The sequence below is a fragment of the Choristoneura fumiferana genome, chromosome 4 (genome assembly GCF_025370935.1).
Source record: "Choristoneura fumiferana chromosome 4, NRCan_CFum_1, whole genome shotgun sequence".
Classification (NCBI taxonomy): domain Eukaryota; kingdom Metazoa; phylum Arthropoda; class Insecta; order Lepidoptera; family Tortricidae; genus Choristoneura; species Choristoneura fumiferana.
In genome coordinates this window covers 1,766,905-1,783,063 of record NC_133475.1, presented here as the reverse complement: position 1 = coordinate 1,783,063, position 16,159 = coordinate 1,766,905, and the positions used below count along the sequence as shown (strand labels likewise).

Genomic DNA, 16,159 nt, shown 5'->3' with positions numbered 1-16,159 from the left:
CACATAAAAATACATTAGATGAGAGAAAAAAAATAATAATAATAACATTGAATAGTATAAAAGTGGACCCCACTCAGCATACATAGCATAGCAGCATAGATTGGTTCCCTTCCCAAGAAGATTACAGAGATTTTGGCAGCGGGTTTTTCATGCGACGTTAATGAAGACCGTTATGTAATTTCTACAGGAACTAGCACAAATCCCGATAAATTTTCTACTGTTAGACCTAATCATTCACGCGGGTGAAACCGCGAGTAAAAGCTAGTTGTGGTTATGTAAAATGTACGGGAATTTTAGCAGTTATGGCAACATTGTTAAAAATAAAGCACGGTGTACACAATTGGCACAGTCTACGCGGAAGTGGGTAGTTGGCGTTAAATGGATGCGGGTAGAATATTGCTTACGTTCAGCCGCCATTTTAGAATTAATTTTGTTTTGAACTATATTGATATTAATGAGTATTTAATATGTTGTTGTTTCTATATGCTTCTGTCTATGAATAGATTATGTAGTTATGTAACATAATTAAATAAAAATCATGGTAGATAATGTCTTAGATTAAAGGTTATGAAAAATTGCTTGAACAAATTCTTACTTTACTTAAAGGGTAAGCCACAATATTTTTCTATCACTAAATTCCTACTAATATAATATACAAATTGACCGAGCGAGCGCAAAAAAGCCGTGGTGGCCTAGTGGTTTGACCTTTCGCCTCTCAAACAGAGGGTCGTGGGTTCAAACCCCGGCTTGCACCTCTGAGTTTTTCGAAATTCATGTGCGGAATTACATTTGAAATTTACCACGAGCTTTGCGGTCCTTCGAAAACGTCGTGAGGCAACCTGCACACACCTTCGAAGCAATTCAATGGTGCGTGTAAAGTTCCCAATCCGCACTGGGCCCGCGTGGGAACTATGGCCCAAGCCCTCTTGTACTGAGAGGAGGCCTGTGCCCAGCAGTGGGACATATATAGGCTGGGATGATGATGATGATGAGCGCAAAATTCAAGTGAAGCGTTTCCGTTATAGCTTCGGCTAAATTGCTTTCGCATTTAATTTTCTCATGAAATGAAAATTCTCGCGAAACTGCGAACAGGGTCGATAATTTTCCATTACTCCGACTACCTACAAAGAATTCATTCATCGGAAACTACAAATGCAATTTTCCGGGATAAAAACTATTCTACGTACTGCCCAGGGTCTCAAACTATCTCCATGCCAAATTCCATAAATCAATTCAGCATCTTAAACGTTATCAGACAAACAAGCGAAGTCACTTATATACCTACAGTGTAATAAATTTGCTCTACGTGAGTCGTTTAAAAAAAGACCGTAACTTTGCATAAATTAACAGAAATCATTTGTCCTTACAGTCAACTGCAACTTTCAATTACGGTATTCTGTTTCCGAGTAGTAGTCGTAGTCGACCTTTTTGCCAAATCCGTGTTGTATCAGATTGAGCTTGACAAGGCTAGGTCTTTTTGCCGATTTATTACTTAGTTCGACGGCTTTCAAATTATCTTTTGGTATATTTTTAACCCCCGACGCAAAAAGAGGGGTGTTATAAGTTTGACCGCTGTGTGTCAGTCTGTGGCCCCGTAGCTCTTAAACCGGTAGATCGATTTGAATGCGATTTTTTTATTTGAAAGCAGGTTTTCTAGCTATGGTTTTTCGACATGTTTTATCACAATGGGTTCTGCCGTTTTTGAGATATTGAACTTTGAGGTGTCAATGTCGGGGGCTTCCCAAATTTTTGTTGGTCAGGATATTATTATTAGTTAGGTAGTAGGCACTACTGGGACCATAATATATTTCTTTTTTTTTTCTAAAATGTCATTACAACACTACAGTTTTCAAACAAAACAAACGATTGATTCAAGCGTTACTTTGATTGTCTTCTCTAAACTAGGTTAGCTAACCAGCCAGCTGGAAGAGATCCCCTATTAAAAATAAGCTCGCCTTTGAACTTATCTCAATATTTTATTTTAAGTTTTATGTGCAATAAAGAGTTTACATACATAGTTTGCGTTATAAAGATTTTCACCTATGGTATTAAATTTAATATTTTAAAATTGTTGTCAAAATAGTAACTCAGTACTATAAATTACACGCAAAGCAGCGCGCGCGTCGCGTTAGATCGTTCGCAATATTGTTGCCGTTACATAATGTTCAGCGGGACTTGGACACTGGCGCGGAAAAACACTTGGGGCTTGAGATTTGAGATATATAGCTATGATTAAAAAAGGTAATTTCCTAAAAAATAAGCGTAGACAGACACAAAAAGTCGCCAAATGCCGTTCATAACGATAGCAATAACCTAACCAACAAAAAGTTAGAAAAGCCCGACATTCTCAATTCAAAGTTCAATATCTCAAAAACGGCTGAACCGATTTTGACAAAATATGTCTAAGAACCATCGCTAGAAAACCAGCTTTCAAAATAAAATAAAAACGCATTAAAATTGGTCCACCCGTTTAAGAGCTACGGTGCCACAGACAGACCGAACAGACAGACAGAACAGACGGGCAGACAGACACACAGACACACATAGCGTTCAAACTTAGAACACCCCTGTTTTTGCGTCACGGGTTAACAAAAAGGACATAAAGAGTGTGTATGAGTGCGTGTGTGTTTGTGTGTGTGTGTATTCATTGAGAGTAGATCTACCGAAAAGACCGAAACTAGTCGGACTGTTTCTGACGTAAAATCGTGGGTTGAACTATTGAATTAGCATGCAATAAAATAAAATAAAAACAAACCCTTATTGCCAACAGCTCAAATTGTATGGTTTCTTTACCTATGTATAGGTAAAACTTGCCAGAAAATGCATTGGTACAAGGCAATTCAAGACTGCGCAGTCCTTTTTTGCTTAAAAACCAGTGGTTCTCCACGCAAGTACAAAAGCAATTTTAGTCCACAAACGTGACTCCCGCGCTCCTAATTACTGGTTACTAAACTACAACTATAGCTGGACTGACTATAGGAAGACATACGTTATATATACGGGCCGATTCGGTTGCGAAAATGGTCCAGTCTGAGATAAAATGTACTTTTATGCAGGTTTGTGCAATGCATTTGCATCGAGCTGAGAGGCGTTGAAATGTTCTGTAGCGGTGTAAACAAAATATAAATATTTATGCGCCTTCCCGTTTTCGGCTGCAGTAACTTGAGTTTGAATATGCCGGTTTTGGGTACTCTTGACCTGACCTTTCTTTAGGACGTCCCCAATCTGATCATGGAATGTCCTTCTTTTTAACCCCCGATGCAAAAAGAGGGGTGTTATAAGTTTGACCACTATGTGTGTATGCCTGTGGCACCGTAGCTCTTAAACGGATGGATCGATTTGAATGCGGTTTTTTTATTTGAAAGCAGGTTTTCTAGCAAGGTTTTATGATATGTTTCACCAAAATTGGTTCCGCCGTTTTTGAGATATTGAACTTTGAAGTGAAAAAGTCGGTGTTTTTCAATTTTTTATTGGTTAGGTTAGGTTATCAGTGCATGATTTGGTTTTAACAAACATTACAAGTTAAATAAAAGCTTGTACAAAATAACTCAGCCGTTATTGCGTATACCACTGGACATTTACGTAACAGCAAGATGCATATCAGTTTTATAACAAGTCGTAAAGTGCAGTATTACCGCTAAGCGGTGCATCTTTATGGTTAACTGATGTAATACTCTCTGCTAGATTTTAGTCGAGTATGATTACGAATAGGAGCTAATTGAAAAACTTGTCTTATCCGTGCTAGTTATGATAAATGCGAACTAACTCTGCCTGTCTGTCTGATTTGGTATGGTATTATAGTTTATGAACCTGGGAACATGAGATTGAAGACATCCAAACGTATAACAGAACATCATCAGTCCGCCTTGCAGAGGGCCAACCTGTGGGGACAACCCACTCAAGAATAAATAAATTAACACCAATTTATCTGGTCCTAAGGTGAGCTAAGCTCGTGTTATGTATACCAGGCAACGAATAAACATACCTACTTAAATACATATGTCGGCGGCCGATCGTGAAATCCGTCAGATCACGAAATTCTTAAAAGTTGGCCAGGCATATCACGATGTGCCTGGGAAACAATACGGCAGAGCGATTAGAGCAACGCATTCGTCGATATTCCTAGCTCTATACCGGGCACATCATGATATGCCAAAAAAAAGAAAAATTTAGGTACGACGAGCGAAGCGTGGAGTGGTTAGTATTAATTGTGGCCACAACGCACGAGCCGCGCGAACGAAGCGAGCGTGCCGCGGCAGCGGCCAGCGAAGTGCCAGAACCGATATGGCGGCGTTTCATGATATGCCTAGGAATTTCATGATCTGCCTAAACTGGCCAAAATTGCACCTTTAGAACGAAACCGACACAAACCGAAATATTCATATTTCTAAAATAAACCTTGTATAAAACAAAACATGATTAAGTTTTTGAATTATTCATGAAATGACGGCGTTTCATGATATGACTAGGAATTTCATGATTTGCCTAAACGTCACTAGGCAAATCGTTAAACGTTGTGTTTTGACCGATATGGCGGATGTCCCTTAGCCAATTCATGAAATGGCGCCATTTTACGATATGCCTAGGAATTTCGTGATTTGGCGGATTTTACGATCGTCCGCCGACACATAGATACCTCCTAAACACCCAAGACTCGAGAATAGGGCATTCATATTTTTCATACAAATATCTGTACCAACTAGGGATCAAATCTGGGACCACAAGCTTTTTAATCAAGTTCTCTAACCCACACGGCTAGACGGCCGTCAAATTGAACTTGATCCTTGACTTTGACCCCAACAGCCATCGTTCTTCGAGCAATGTGCCACTCCCACCTGAGTTTTTAATTTTAGTTTTTCTGTGAATCTCCTCATTACTCATTCGAAGATAAACTCCTTATAACTCCAACAAATGTCACAAGAAACTCAAAACTTCGCCAAACGTTGCCTAACTCAAAGTTGGTCCCTATGTAAATCAAGCTAAAGCTCCAGTTATGTAAGCTCTTGCGCAATATAGGCTACCAACAAAGCCTAGGCTATCGGTTACGTAAATTTGGCCCAATTGCCTTCTGGCTCTGGTTTCCATTCCGACATTAGGTTACCAAGTGTTGGGTTGCCTTCCGGGGGTATCGATTGTGCTTGGACATGTGGTTAAGCGGTAGATTTACTGTGTTTTAGACGAGTTTCAGACGCGGCCTCGCTCACGTTATTTATTAAGTCTGACAATTGATTTGAGATTTCAGGATGCTTTAATTATCGTGTGTATTTTTGTTATAAACGCAAACTTTAAGGGTAGGCAGTAAAAGCTGTATTAATAGTACATTGTGTCTTAAGGGCGGTAAATAAGGAATTACGAACGAGAGTCTATTAGAAGCCCGAAGTCGAAGACTGAGGGCTTTAATGAGTCGGGTTCGTAATTTTAGTACCGCTCGTGCGACATACAATGTTTTTCATCACATTTGCGAGTAAAATTTTATATTTGTAATGAAAAAATATAATCTTCCAAATATTGCCAATACCTTAGGCTGCGCTCTTGATAGCACCGCCGTCCCCTCCGCCTCCCGCAGCATGCGCCGCTGCTTGCGTGTGCATGTGGTCCTGCAGCAGCATCAGTACGGGCATTGACTCATTTACCGACCACGGGTTTCATGACAAGCACATTAAGGTCGAGGATTTTATTTGGGGGGTTGCAACCAAGGTAGCCTGCATGTTACGACACTGTTTACGAGCAAGTGTGATGAAAAAATTGTTTCTTAATTTTTATCAAAAACTTATGTTTTTTTTTCTTAGAATAAATTAGCAATACAATGTATCAGTACCATGGTTGTTTATAAATAAATTATCAAAATGTATCAAACTACCATGATTGCTATTTCATTTGGTACCTATGTAAATATCTAGCCATCTAGATTGTCGCAGTGCAAGTTAAAACTTGTGTTAGTTTGTATATACTGTATGTGTTGTATGTGTAGCATTATTTTGTTTACAAATAAAGATTTTTACTTTTACTTACTTACCTAATGCAGTGGCTGCTTTTTATCACGACATTCCGATAGTATCAAAAATTTCAACCGCTAGGATGATGAGAAAATTTACCACAAGTGTTTTCTGAGCAACATTATTGAAATCCCGGAATCTCAATTGAACAACATGGGATACCTAATGTTTTACGCGTGCAAAACAGCGGATAATTAATGATTAATAGTAAATTGTTCAACAAGGGACTAAAACAAGCCATAATGACACGAGCTGTTTAGCCACCCGAGCAGAGCGAGTGGCATTATGGTTGTTTAGTCTCGCGTTAAACACTCTACTTTTCATTCTGAATTACAATATAACTTTTTAAAAAGGTACGCTCGACTTATGGACAGGCCAACTGATCAAAATTCAAATAGCAAAAGAAAATGTTGCGCGGTTTTTTCTCTTCTTTATTGTTTATGAAGTGACGCTTTAAAAGCTTGCATATTTAGTTTCAAAATTGAAAACTTTTTTTAAAACTAATTGAACTATGCATAATAAAATGAATTAATCCTTAATATAATTGAATATATTCATATTCGTAATCATTAATTGCTTCACGAAATTAAATCGTGTATTATTTTAATATTTTTGCACAGTTGTCATTTTGAGATTATTTCCACACCCTAAAAATCCGCCATTCACAAACACCGTGTTGGCTGTTTCGGGGTTTCCAACGTAAATTAAAAAAAAATACTTTAATCCCTGGAGTATAAAAAGGAGCTTTAGTCCCGAAATTGCATACGTTTTTATAATAAAATTCCAAAAAATATTATAAATGAAACGGATACAAAATTCAGATCTATTGTCAAGAAGACATTAATATCAAAGGCGTATTATAAAGTTAATGATTATATCATGGACAGGGATATTTGGAAATAATTCCGATCCGCATTAGCGATCCCTTCAAATAGCAAACCTGCTGTGTTAAAAATAAAGTTGTGTTAAATACTTGGGATGTATACATATCATTTAATAATATTGTAAATCTGTTTAAAAAAATATATACCTCGTTGAGTTTCTTGCCGGATTCTTCTCAGCAGAGGTTTTTCCGAACCGGTTGTAGATTTTTTTTGTGCTTGTTAAATTGAATAAAGATATTTTGACTTTGACTTTGATATGCAGCTAGACTAAAGTAACATTTTAAGAGCATTGAGAAGTGAAAATAATATAAAACGATAATTCATCCTTCCGCAAATTCCGTGCTGCTACCGTTTAAACACTTGAAGGCCAATATTACAACTACACTCCACCCCAATTACTTAATGTGTAAGGATTGAAACTCAGATTCCGCCATAATGCTTTATTGCTGTCTCTTTCTTACATACTACGTTAATCCTATAGTAAACGAATCTTCCCTTTCATTCATCGCTCAAGCTCACTGTGCATACCTCTCTGTCTTACATCAATTAAACTCACGCATTCTGTCTCTTTCGCACCCATACGTTCCTATTAATTATCACCTTACATGCCCTCTGAAATATACATATACAAACACCTTTGTATATTTATATTTCACTAACCTTACATGTCCTAGTTTTAGACATAGTATGTTAAGCCAAATACCTGAAATTAAAGCAAATTTTAAGTTATCTTTTACTTTAATTTTAATTATTTTACTCTACTTTAATACTGTTTATATGTTCCTGAAATACTTATTTACCATAGATTTGCTTTAACTTCAACTTATTACAATGTACTTTATATCATAAGATTAAAGATAAGATTTAGTTACCTACTTCCATCCTTCATCCTTCATCCTTCATCCTTTTTCATATTTTCGATTTGTAATTGTAAATTTTTCAATTCAAATTGTTCTGATAACCTCTTTGTGCGATCCCTCTTGTAATCTTCCAAAATGCCATTTTCGCTCTTCAATATATTATCCTTGTGCAATCTGCTAATTAATTCTTGTTTATTTCCGTGTACAGGCAGATATCTTGACTTCAATTCCTCTTTTAAACTCACAACTGTGAAATCTTGGAGGTCGGCCACGTCCGTACTTTCCATGCTGAAAACCCTAACTCGAAGATACTCGCGAAATAAAACGTATTCCACCTTTCTTTTAACGGATATATAACGTATACCCAATGAGCTCAAAGATTTTATTATTAAACTATTGAAATAACTCTGGATTAAATTTGTTCGAATGAAATTGCCGCAGCGCCATGTAAGGATTGAAACTCAGATTCCGCCATAATGCTTTATTGCTGTCTCTTTCTTACATACTACGTTAATCCTATAGTAAACGAATCTTCCCTTTCATTCATCGCTCAAGCTCACTGTGCATACCTCTCTGTCTTACATCAATTAAACTCACGCATTCTGTCTCTTTCGCACCCATACGTTCCTATTAATTATCACCTTACAAATGGTCTATGAAGCCACAGCACAACCTTCAATAAAACGCAATACAATAATTTACAGCCACCAACTGTTAATTATATCGTCTGTTTTGTGCTAGTTTAGTATTAGTACGGTTAATGAACCAAGTTAAATCGCTACTGCAGGTAATAATTTAGTTGCAATACTGTGCCTAAAGGAATACTTTTAGTTCTAATTTAAAATTTACTAGTAAGCTACCCAACGACGTAAAATCAGGGGAAAAAACTCGTGTATAAACGCATTTTGGCATAGTTGTAGGAAATTATGTTTGAAACCACATACTTAAAGTACTGATGGATAGGGGTGAAAGTAACGCGTGGAAGGGGGGGTGCTGTAAAGGTCCCATTTTTTAGTTTTTCGTAAATAGCTCGTTAACGCAGGCCCACGGCAAAAAATGTTTTTTTCCTCTGAGAGGCTGTTTTTGGTCATCGTAGCGTAGACAACGCAATACATATGTACTTAAGCACCTAAGACAGGGCACACTCAGCGGTGTTAATAACAGTCACAAATTACTTTTTCGAGTGACAACTGCTAAAGGAACAGAATGCATTATATCTAGCGATCAGAATAGGTAGAGTCAATTTACCAACAGTTCGCGAGTCGAAATAATACAGAGTTGTAATACCACCTAATCCCAAAATTCTGAAAACTGTTTCTGTGGATCTTTCAGGGAGGGCTTGAGAAGGATGTGGCTTACACCTTCTCCTTAAACATTTGAGGACATTCCTTTGTTTTATATTCGCATGTATAATATGTATTATAGTTATATACCTATATATTTATAGTAGTTTATTGATTTATTTATATTGTATTTTATGTATTATATTGTTTAAAAGATTGTACAGTAGCTTCCACTATTTTTGACTCATAAACTCACTCACTCTTTGTCGGACCCTAACTTGTTACTCCTCTCATCTACTCAAAAGTTGACTGGTAGAGATCCCTTAAAGGGATAAGTCCGCCTTTGTACAAGTATCTCAAAGTTTGTCAATTGTGTTTTGTTTCTTTTCTTTTGTCCAATAAAGAGTTTACATACATACATACATGATTGTTTGATCTCAAAAATTAGTGTTAAGTTTCAGAATCACGGCATTAGGTGTATTAACAGCTCAAGTTAGTTTCGATTCACTTACAGCGATAAGACTGACTTTACCAATCCATACTAATATTATAGATGCGAAAGTTTCACATCAAAACGGAGCGACGGATCGACGTGATTTTTTGTCATAGAGATAGTTGATGGGCCCGAGAGTGACATAGGCTACTTCTTATCCCGGAAAAATGCACAGTTCCCGAGGGAACAACGCGCGATAAACGAATTCCACGCGGGCGAAGCCGCGGGCAAAATCTAGTAAATAAAAAAAGTAAAATTCTTTCCCAAAACCAAAACAAAAGCGTCATTATTCCCACTATTTATTTCGAGATTGGAATTGAAACTGTAACCAAATATCCAGCCACGCAACGTGACCGGCCGTTTGAAAAGCAAATAAGGCTCAACGGCGAATAAGGCCCTCAACGACAAATAAGGCCCTTTACGTGCATCTTGGGAGCGTTTAGGCGCGGTTTACGGCACAAATGGCAGTTAAGCTTTATTAAAACTGTGGGGTTGAATGACTTCTTCCTGTAGAAATCCGATACTTGGAGCTCCTTATGGTATCTTAGAATGGGATCTTGTGCGTCAGTTTTTGGTAATGGGACTTGTTTACCAATTATTCTCTGCTTCAGAATGGGAAGTTGATAGATAATTGTGAAATCTGTATTGTCAAAATCCTATGGCTCCAACTCCTACATTAGAATTAGAGTAGAATTTTGAAACCAGTTGCACTCTCGTGCTAAAATTAGGTAATTTTATTAATGCTTCATATGTTTGTTTAACTGCGTTTTGTTTATTGGAAGATTTTACCCGTCTACTGACGCACAATATTTACTACAAATTGTGGGTGCATAAAGAGCATTGCAATTAAAAAGTTGTTGTCGTTAATTTCATCCCTACTACTTTAACTCTTCTTTCATCATTATCATCAGCCGTAAGACGTCCACTGTTGGACTTGCCTCCTCCACAGACTTCTAGTTGCTTTGGTTGGAGGCGGTCTGCATCCACCGTGAACCCGCGACTTTAACCAGGTCATCCGTCCATCTCGTTGCCGGACGTCCTACGCTGCGCTTGCTGATCCACGGTCTCTATTCGAGAATGTTTTGGCCCTAACGGCCATTCTCCGTGCTACATGGCCTGTTCATTGCCACTTCAACGACCTAATTCACTTGGCTATGTCGGATGATGACTAACTCTTCTTTTTCTTCCAGGCGTCTTATGGAACGTGGTTCTTCAGTACCCTGGACGCAAACCTTGCAGGAGAGCATCGGCGAGTCCCGACTGAACGGGGAAGCTCTGAGAGACTACTTCAGACCCTTGGAGGAGTGGCTGCGGAGTGAGAACCTGAGAACTGGAGAATATTTGGGCTGGAGCTATGATGGCGATTACTGCAAGTTCAGGTATGGACTGGCCAAGTGTGGGTCGGACTCGTCTACAATCTCCTGCATTAATACCTGCCACAGCGGGGCGTGCGAAAATATCTGACAGGTCTAACCAGCCCTAAAAATAGAGTCGTATGAGATATTTATGCACGCTTTGTTGTGTCAATTATTGGTGCTGGTGTGGTGACTGTAGTTACTTAAAGCTTCTAAAAAATAGTAGATTGTACAACAAGAGCATAAAACGAGCCATTTTACCCAAGGCGTTCATATAGCCACCCGAGCCGGTACGGCGAGGGTGGATAGACACGTCGAGGGGAAAATGGGTTTAATGCTCGAGTTTTACACTCTGCTTTTCACTTCGATGGCGAGGAAATGAAATAGCAACAGTGAAAACAATTGTTCACTCATTACGTAAATTTCATTTTTCATGCATTACTATATAATTATATTTTTTTTAGTTTAGTGATTTATTTTGATTGAGTATTATATAAATAAAAAATGTATTAAAAAAATATAAAGAAACTTCTTTGTTTGTGGCTGTTGAAACCTAATTACCTTGGTCTTAGACGAAGATTTTATTTAATGCACTAGTGCATAAAAAGTCATTTTATGTCGCCTAGATCCAGCATAAATACCGACTTTACGAGCATCAGAAGTGAAAAATATAATTTTCACATTAATACTTTTAACTGCATTGTAAAATTTTGTTTTTTGCATAATTCCATGCCTCGGATCAAAAAGAGATAGTTCAGGCGATTTTGACGCAGTTTAGTGCGCGAGTTTAGTGCGTCAAAAAAGTTCTTTAACCTCCGATTTAAATGTGCTTTTTTTTGTAATTCCAGTATCGAAACGGCAGGTCTTCAAGTGTATGGTGGGTTCTACAACGCTGCCAGTCGTCACGACGTGTCTCACTTCGCTGTACTCCTCATCGCCTCTTTCATCATCACCGTTTTTAAGCGGTGGTGATCTTAATTAAAAGCTCATTTATGTAATAAGCTCTATACAAGACTACTATCAGAAAACATATGCGTCGCGAGTGACATTATTTCTCTTTATTAGGATTCTAAGAAAAGAAACTCCTGCGAAATGACGCCACGTCAATGATATCTGTGAATAAAACAGCTCGTTGGAACACAGAATACAGCAACACTTACATGACAATAGTTTTCACGCTGTAAAATGTGTAACACCACCATACCTGGGATAACTGGGGGCACTTGGGATTTGATATCGATAAAAAAGATGTCGATATAATAAATTATGACACCATGAAAAAAGTAAACAGTCTTATAAAAGGTGAGGAAATTTCAATATCCAACATGAATGAGAAATTGGCTTTGGGTCATTATAAATATTTTAAGAATGCCCGTTACCACTGTGGACGTTGAGAAAACGTTTAGCAGTTTAAAGTGTATATTTTCATCTAGACGGCAATCATTAATACCGACGAATATGGAAAAAAATATTGATATCATGAGAACTATTTTAAAATAAACATATAAATTCACGTTTTAATTTGTTTATTTTTTTATTTAAAAAAGAGGAGAAAATAAGTAACATTTATTGATTTCGAATAACATTTAGATGTTGGCAGTAACATCGCTATATTTTTTTGTCGATAAAATGTTTTGCTACATCACTTTCGTATAGATGCCCCGAGTTATCCCAGGTATGCACCACACTGCGACAAGATAATTATGCTGCATTGCACTCACTATAACATCTTTGAAGCGGCGTTTTTGACGCGGCGTCAAGAAGACGGAGACGTTTTGCTCGAAATTCCACCATCACGTGTAAAGTGTGCGCGTAAGAGGGATGAAATATTTCACTTGCTATGTAAAAAATAAAGAAAACCGAATTACATACCAGAGTAGAACCTTTTCAAAGGCAATTTCATGATGTTCTGTTTGTTAGATGTATTAGATATCAATATGACATAGTAGCGTGAAGGTTCAAAATACTCTAAGACGCACGACGTTAAAATAACTCTACTTTAGTATATTATGTTGGTACACATGCTCCGTGAACGACACACAACCAGAGGGGCTACTACGAAACTCGAAAATCGAAGTTCATATCGTACCGTCCCTCTCACTCTAATCCATACTTCCATACTTCCATACTATCCATACTATCCATACTTAATATTATAAATGCGAAAGTAACTCTGTCTGTCTGTCTGTCTGTCTGTCTGTCTGTCTGTCTGTCTGTCTGTCTGTTACGCTTTCACGCCAAAACCGCTGAACCGATTTGGATGAAATTTGGTACAGAGATAGAATAGACCTTCGGAAAGAACATAGGCTATCTTTTATCGCAAAAAAGAGGCTTTAAGGGGTTGAAATAGGGGATGAAAATTTATATGGTGGAAGTTCGTCGCTGTCGAAAATAAAACCATGAAACTTGGCATTTAGGCACTTAATAAGAAATAAGTCGGTATTTGTTTGAGCTTTTTTTTAAAATTGGACCTGTTCGAGTTTAGATATAAAGCAATTTATCAAAATAGGTTATTTTCAGTAAACCGTCGAAGTTTCTATGTGCTATTATTGGCAGAATAGGTACCCTAAATAAATTAAATACTTTCCAAAGTTACTATTCCACGCGGACGAAGTCGCGGGCAAAAGCTAGTATGAAATAATATTAGCGTCAATGGGACGGTACACGATACGAACTTCGATTTTCGAATTTCGTGCTAGCCCTACTGTACCTTAGTAGAATTTGGCGCGATTTGAATACGGAACCCTATTATCACTGATGGTAGTCTTACAAATATTATAAAAACTAAATTAGTATCAGGGTTATGCAGTTATGTACATAATTAGTTTATAGTTTAGTTATTTTGTAAATATATTTTTAACTAACCGGAGATTTTATTACATTTACGTTTATTTGTGATAATGTTGAATAAACTTAATACTTTAAATCGGTGTTTCATTATAAAAATCCTTAATATTGTGCACATTTTTTTATACTGTTTAACACTAAAAGCCGCGGTGGCCTAGTGGTTTGACCTATCGCCTCTCAAGCAGAGGGTCGTAGGTTCAAACCCCGGCTCGCACCTCTGAGTTTTTCGAAATTCATGTGCGGAATAACATTTGAAATTTACCACGAGCTTTGCGGTGAAGGAAAACATCGTGAGGAAACCTGCACAAACCTGCGAAGCAATTCAATGGTGCGTGTGAAGTTCCCAATCCGCACTGGGCCCGCGTGGGAACTACGGCCCAAGCCCTCTTGTTCTGAGAGGAGGCCTGTGCCCAGCAGTGGGACGTTATAGGCTGGGATGATGATGAACACTAAAAGCACTTATGAATGTCAAAACATCTACTACCGATTCGGAAATACTTTCGTTACCCTTAAATTGATAGTGTACACCACAGTGACCATGATTCAAGACTATGTCTTTGTATTTTTTTTTTATTTTTTGTATGTAGAATTTTTTGGACTGGTACCGGCCAGGCTTGAATCATAAATTTTTTTCAATTTAGTCAATTTAAGGGTTTTAAAAAACGAAAGTCACCGACGTTGCTCAAAGAATTAGTTCGCTGAAGTGGCGTTGGGCTGGCCACGTCTGTCGCAGGACCGATGAACGGTGGAGCAGACGAGTCCTCGAATAGAGACCACGGACGGGAAAACGTAGTGTAGGGCGTCCTGAGGCACGGTGGACGGACGACCTTAAGAGGGTCGCTGGCGGCGGATGGATGCGAGGGGCTGAAGACAGTGTTGTGGCGTGCCACGGAAGAGGCCTATGTCCAGCAGTGGACTGCTGTGAGCTGATGATGATAATGATGGAAATAAAACTCTGCAAGAAGTCCAACTAGGCGTATCCCACTAATATTATAAATACCGAAAGCTTATAAGTCTGTTTGTTAACTTTTCACATCTAAACCGCTGAACCAATTTTGATGAAAATCAATTCATATTTCCCGCGATCGCTAGTTCCCGCGGGATAGCGATAAACGAATTCTACGCGGACGGAGTCGCGGGCAACAGCCAGTATATTAGTTAAGATTATGGTTCTATAATCGAGTTAATTATTATAAGCACATTATTGCTGCGCCCCTAGGGTAGAGATTGACAGATAATTTACAATTGATTGTGGGAGAAAGAATAAATTGAGCTTAGTGGACGACCCCTGCTTAATTTTATTATGCGGGCCAATGAACAAGTCGCATTGGGATACGTTCTCTGAGTTCAGGGGTTAGCAACCTGACAAATGTGGATTATAATTTATTTAATCATTTAACGTGTGTTACCAATGTATGAAAAAAATAGGGTGTTATAAGTTTGGCTGTTACGTGTGCACTATGCGTGTCTACGTAGCATCATATATTTCTAACTAACTTATTTGATGTGGTTATTTGAAGTCGAAAGATGCTTCTTAGGTATGTTTTATTTAAAATCGGTTCAGCCGTTTTTGAGATACTGAACTTTGAATTGAAACTTTGAAAAACTTTTATAAGTTAATAAAATTACAAAATTAAACGATTCAAATCACGATTATAAGTCTATGCTGTAGCCATCTTGGTCGCTAATCCTCCCGTGAAGCAGCAGTGCTAGCACTGTTGTGTTTCGGCGTGGAGACTAAGACTGCTGGTGAAATTACTGGCACTTGAGGTAAGGCTTGGCTTTTTTGTAAGATGGGATCATCTTAGGCCTCTAGGTTGGCAACGCATCTACAATACCCCTGGTGTTGCAAATGTTTATGGGCGGTGGTGATCTCTTACCACTTGCTCGTTTGCCATCCAGTCAAATAAAAAAAAAAAAATAAGCCCTCATCGAGAAACTTTCAATAAGATTATAAGTCAGGAACTATCCGACTAGTTTCGATCTTTCTGGAAGATTTTAGTTTTTTTTTTGTAAGTTAATTATGACATGATTGCCTCAAAGTACGAATTGAAAAAACATTTCTATAGTTTATCAGCAAATTGAAACGCTAAGTAACCGTGTGTTTCCATAACAGTCCTAAAATAAACAAAACTAATTGCTCGTTTCATAAAATGTTTATAATGTAAACACGGTGACGGACGGACGGACATACCCAATAAATATGGTAGCCAAAATAAACTACATTTAATATTGACCTTCGGTCTCATTAGTTTGGGGCCACGAGGTACGCGGTGTTATATTGTTCGTATTCAAACATCATTGTCATCATTTCGACCATCATAATGTTCAACACCAGGGGTATACAGGGCAATACACCACACCGACTTCTACGTCTTTTGGTGGTATTTTGAAATATACGTTTTTTTTTTATTCGACTGGATGGCAAACGAGCAAGTGGG

At 37.9% G+C, this 16,159-nt stretch overlaps 1 protein-coding gene across 1 annotated transcript in view; it reads left to right on the top strand.

The window, feature by feature from the left end:
- Ance-3 (angiotensin-converting enzyme Ance-3) overlaps nucleotides 1-11,929 on the top strand; it is a 186,839-nt gene extending 174,910 nt beyond the window's left edge. Inside the window, exons 12-13 of the mRNA XM_074086544.1 lie at nucleotides 10,707-10,895; nucleotides 11,720-11,929. Coding sequence (XP_073942645.1) covers nucleotides 10,707-10,895; nucleotides 11,720-11,843 — 313 coding nt within the window. The 3' untranslated portion in view covers nucleotides 11,844-11,929. The remainder of the gene's footprint in view (nucleotides 1-10,706; nucleotides 10,896-11,719) is intronic.
- The last annotated feature ends 4,230 nt before the right edge of the window (nucleotides 11,930-16,159 follow it).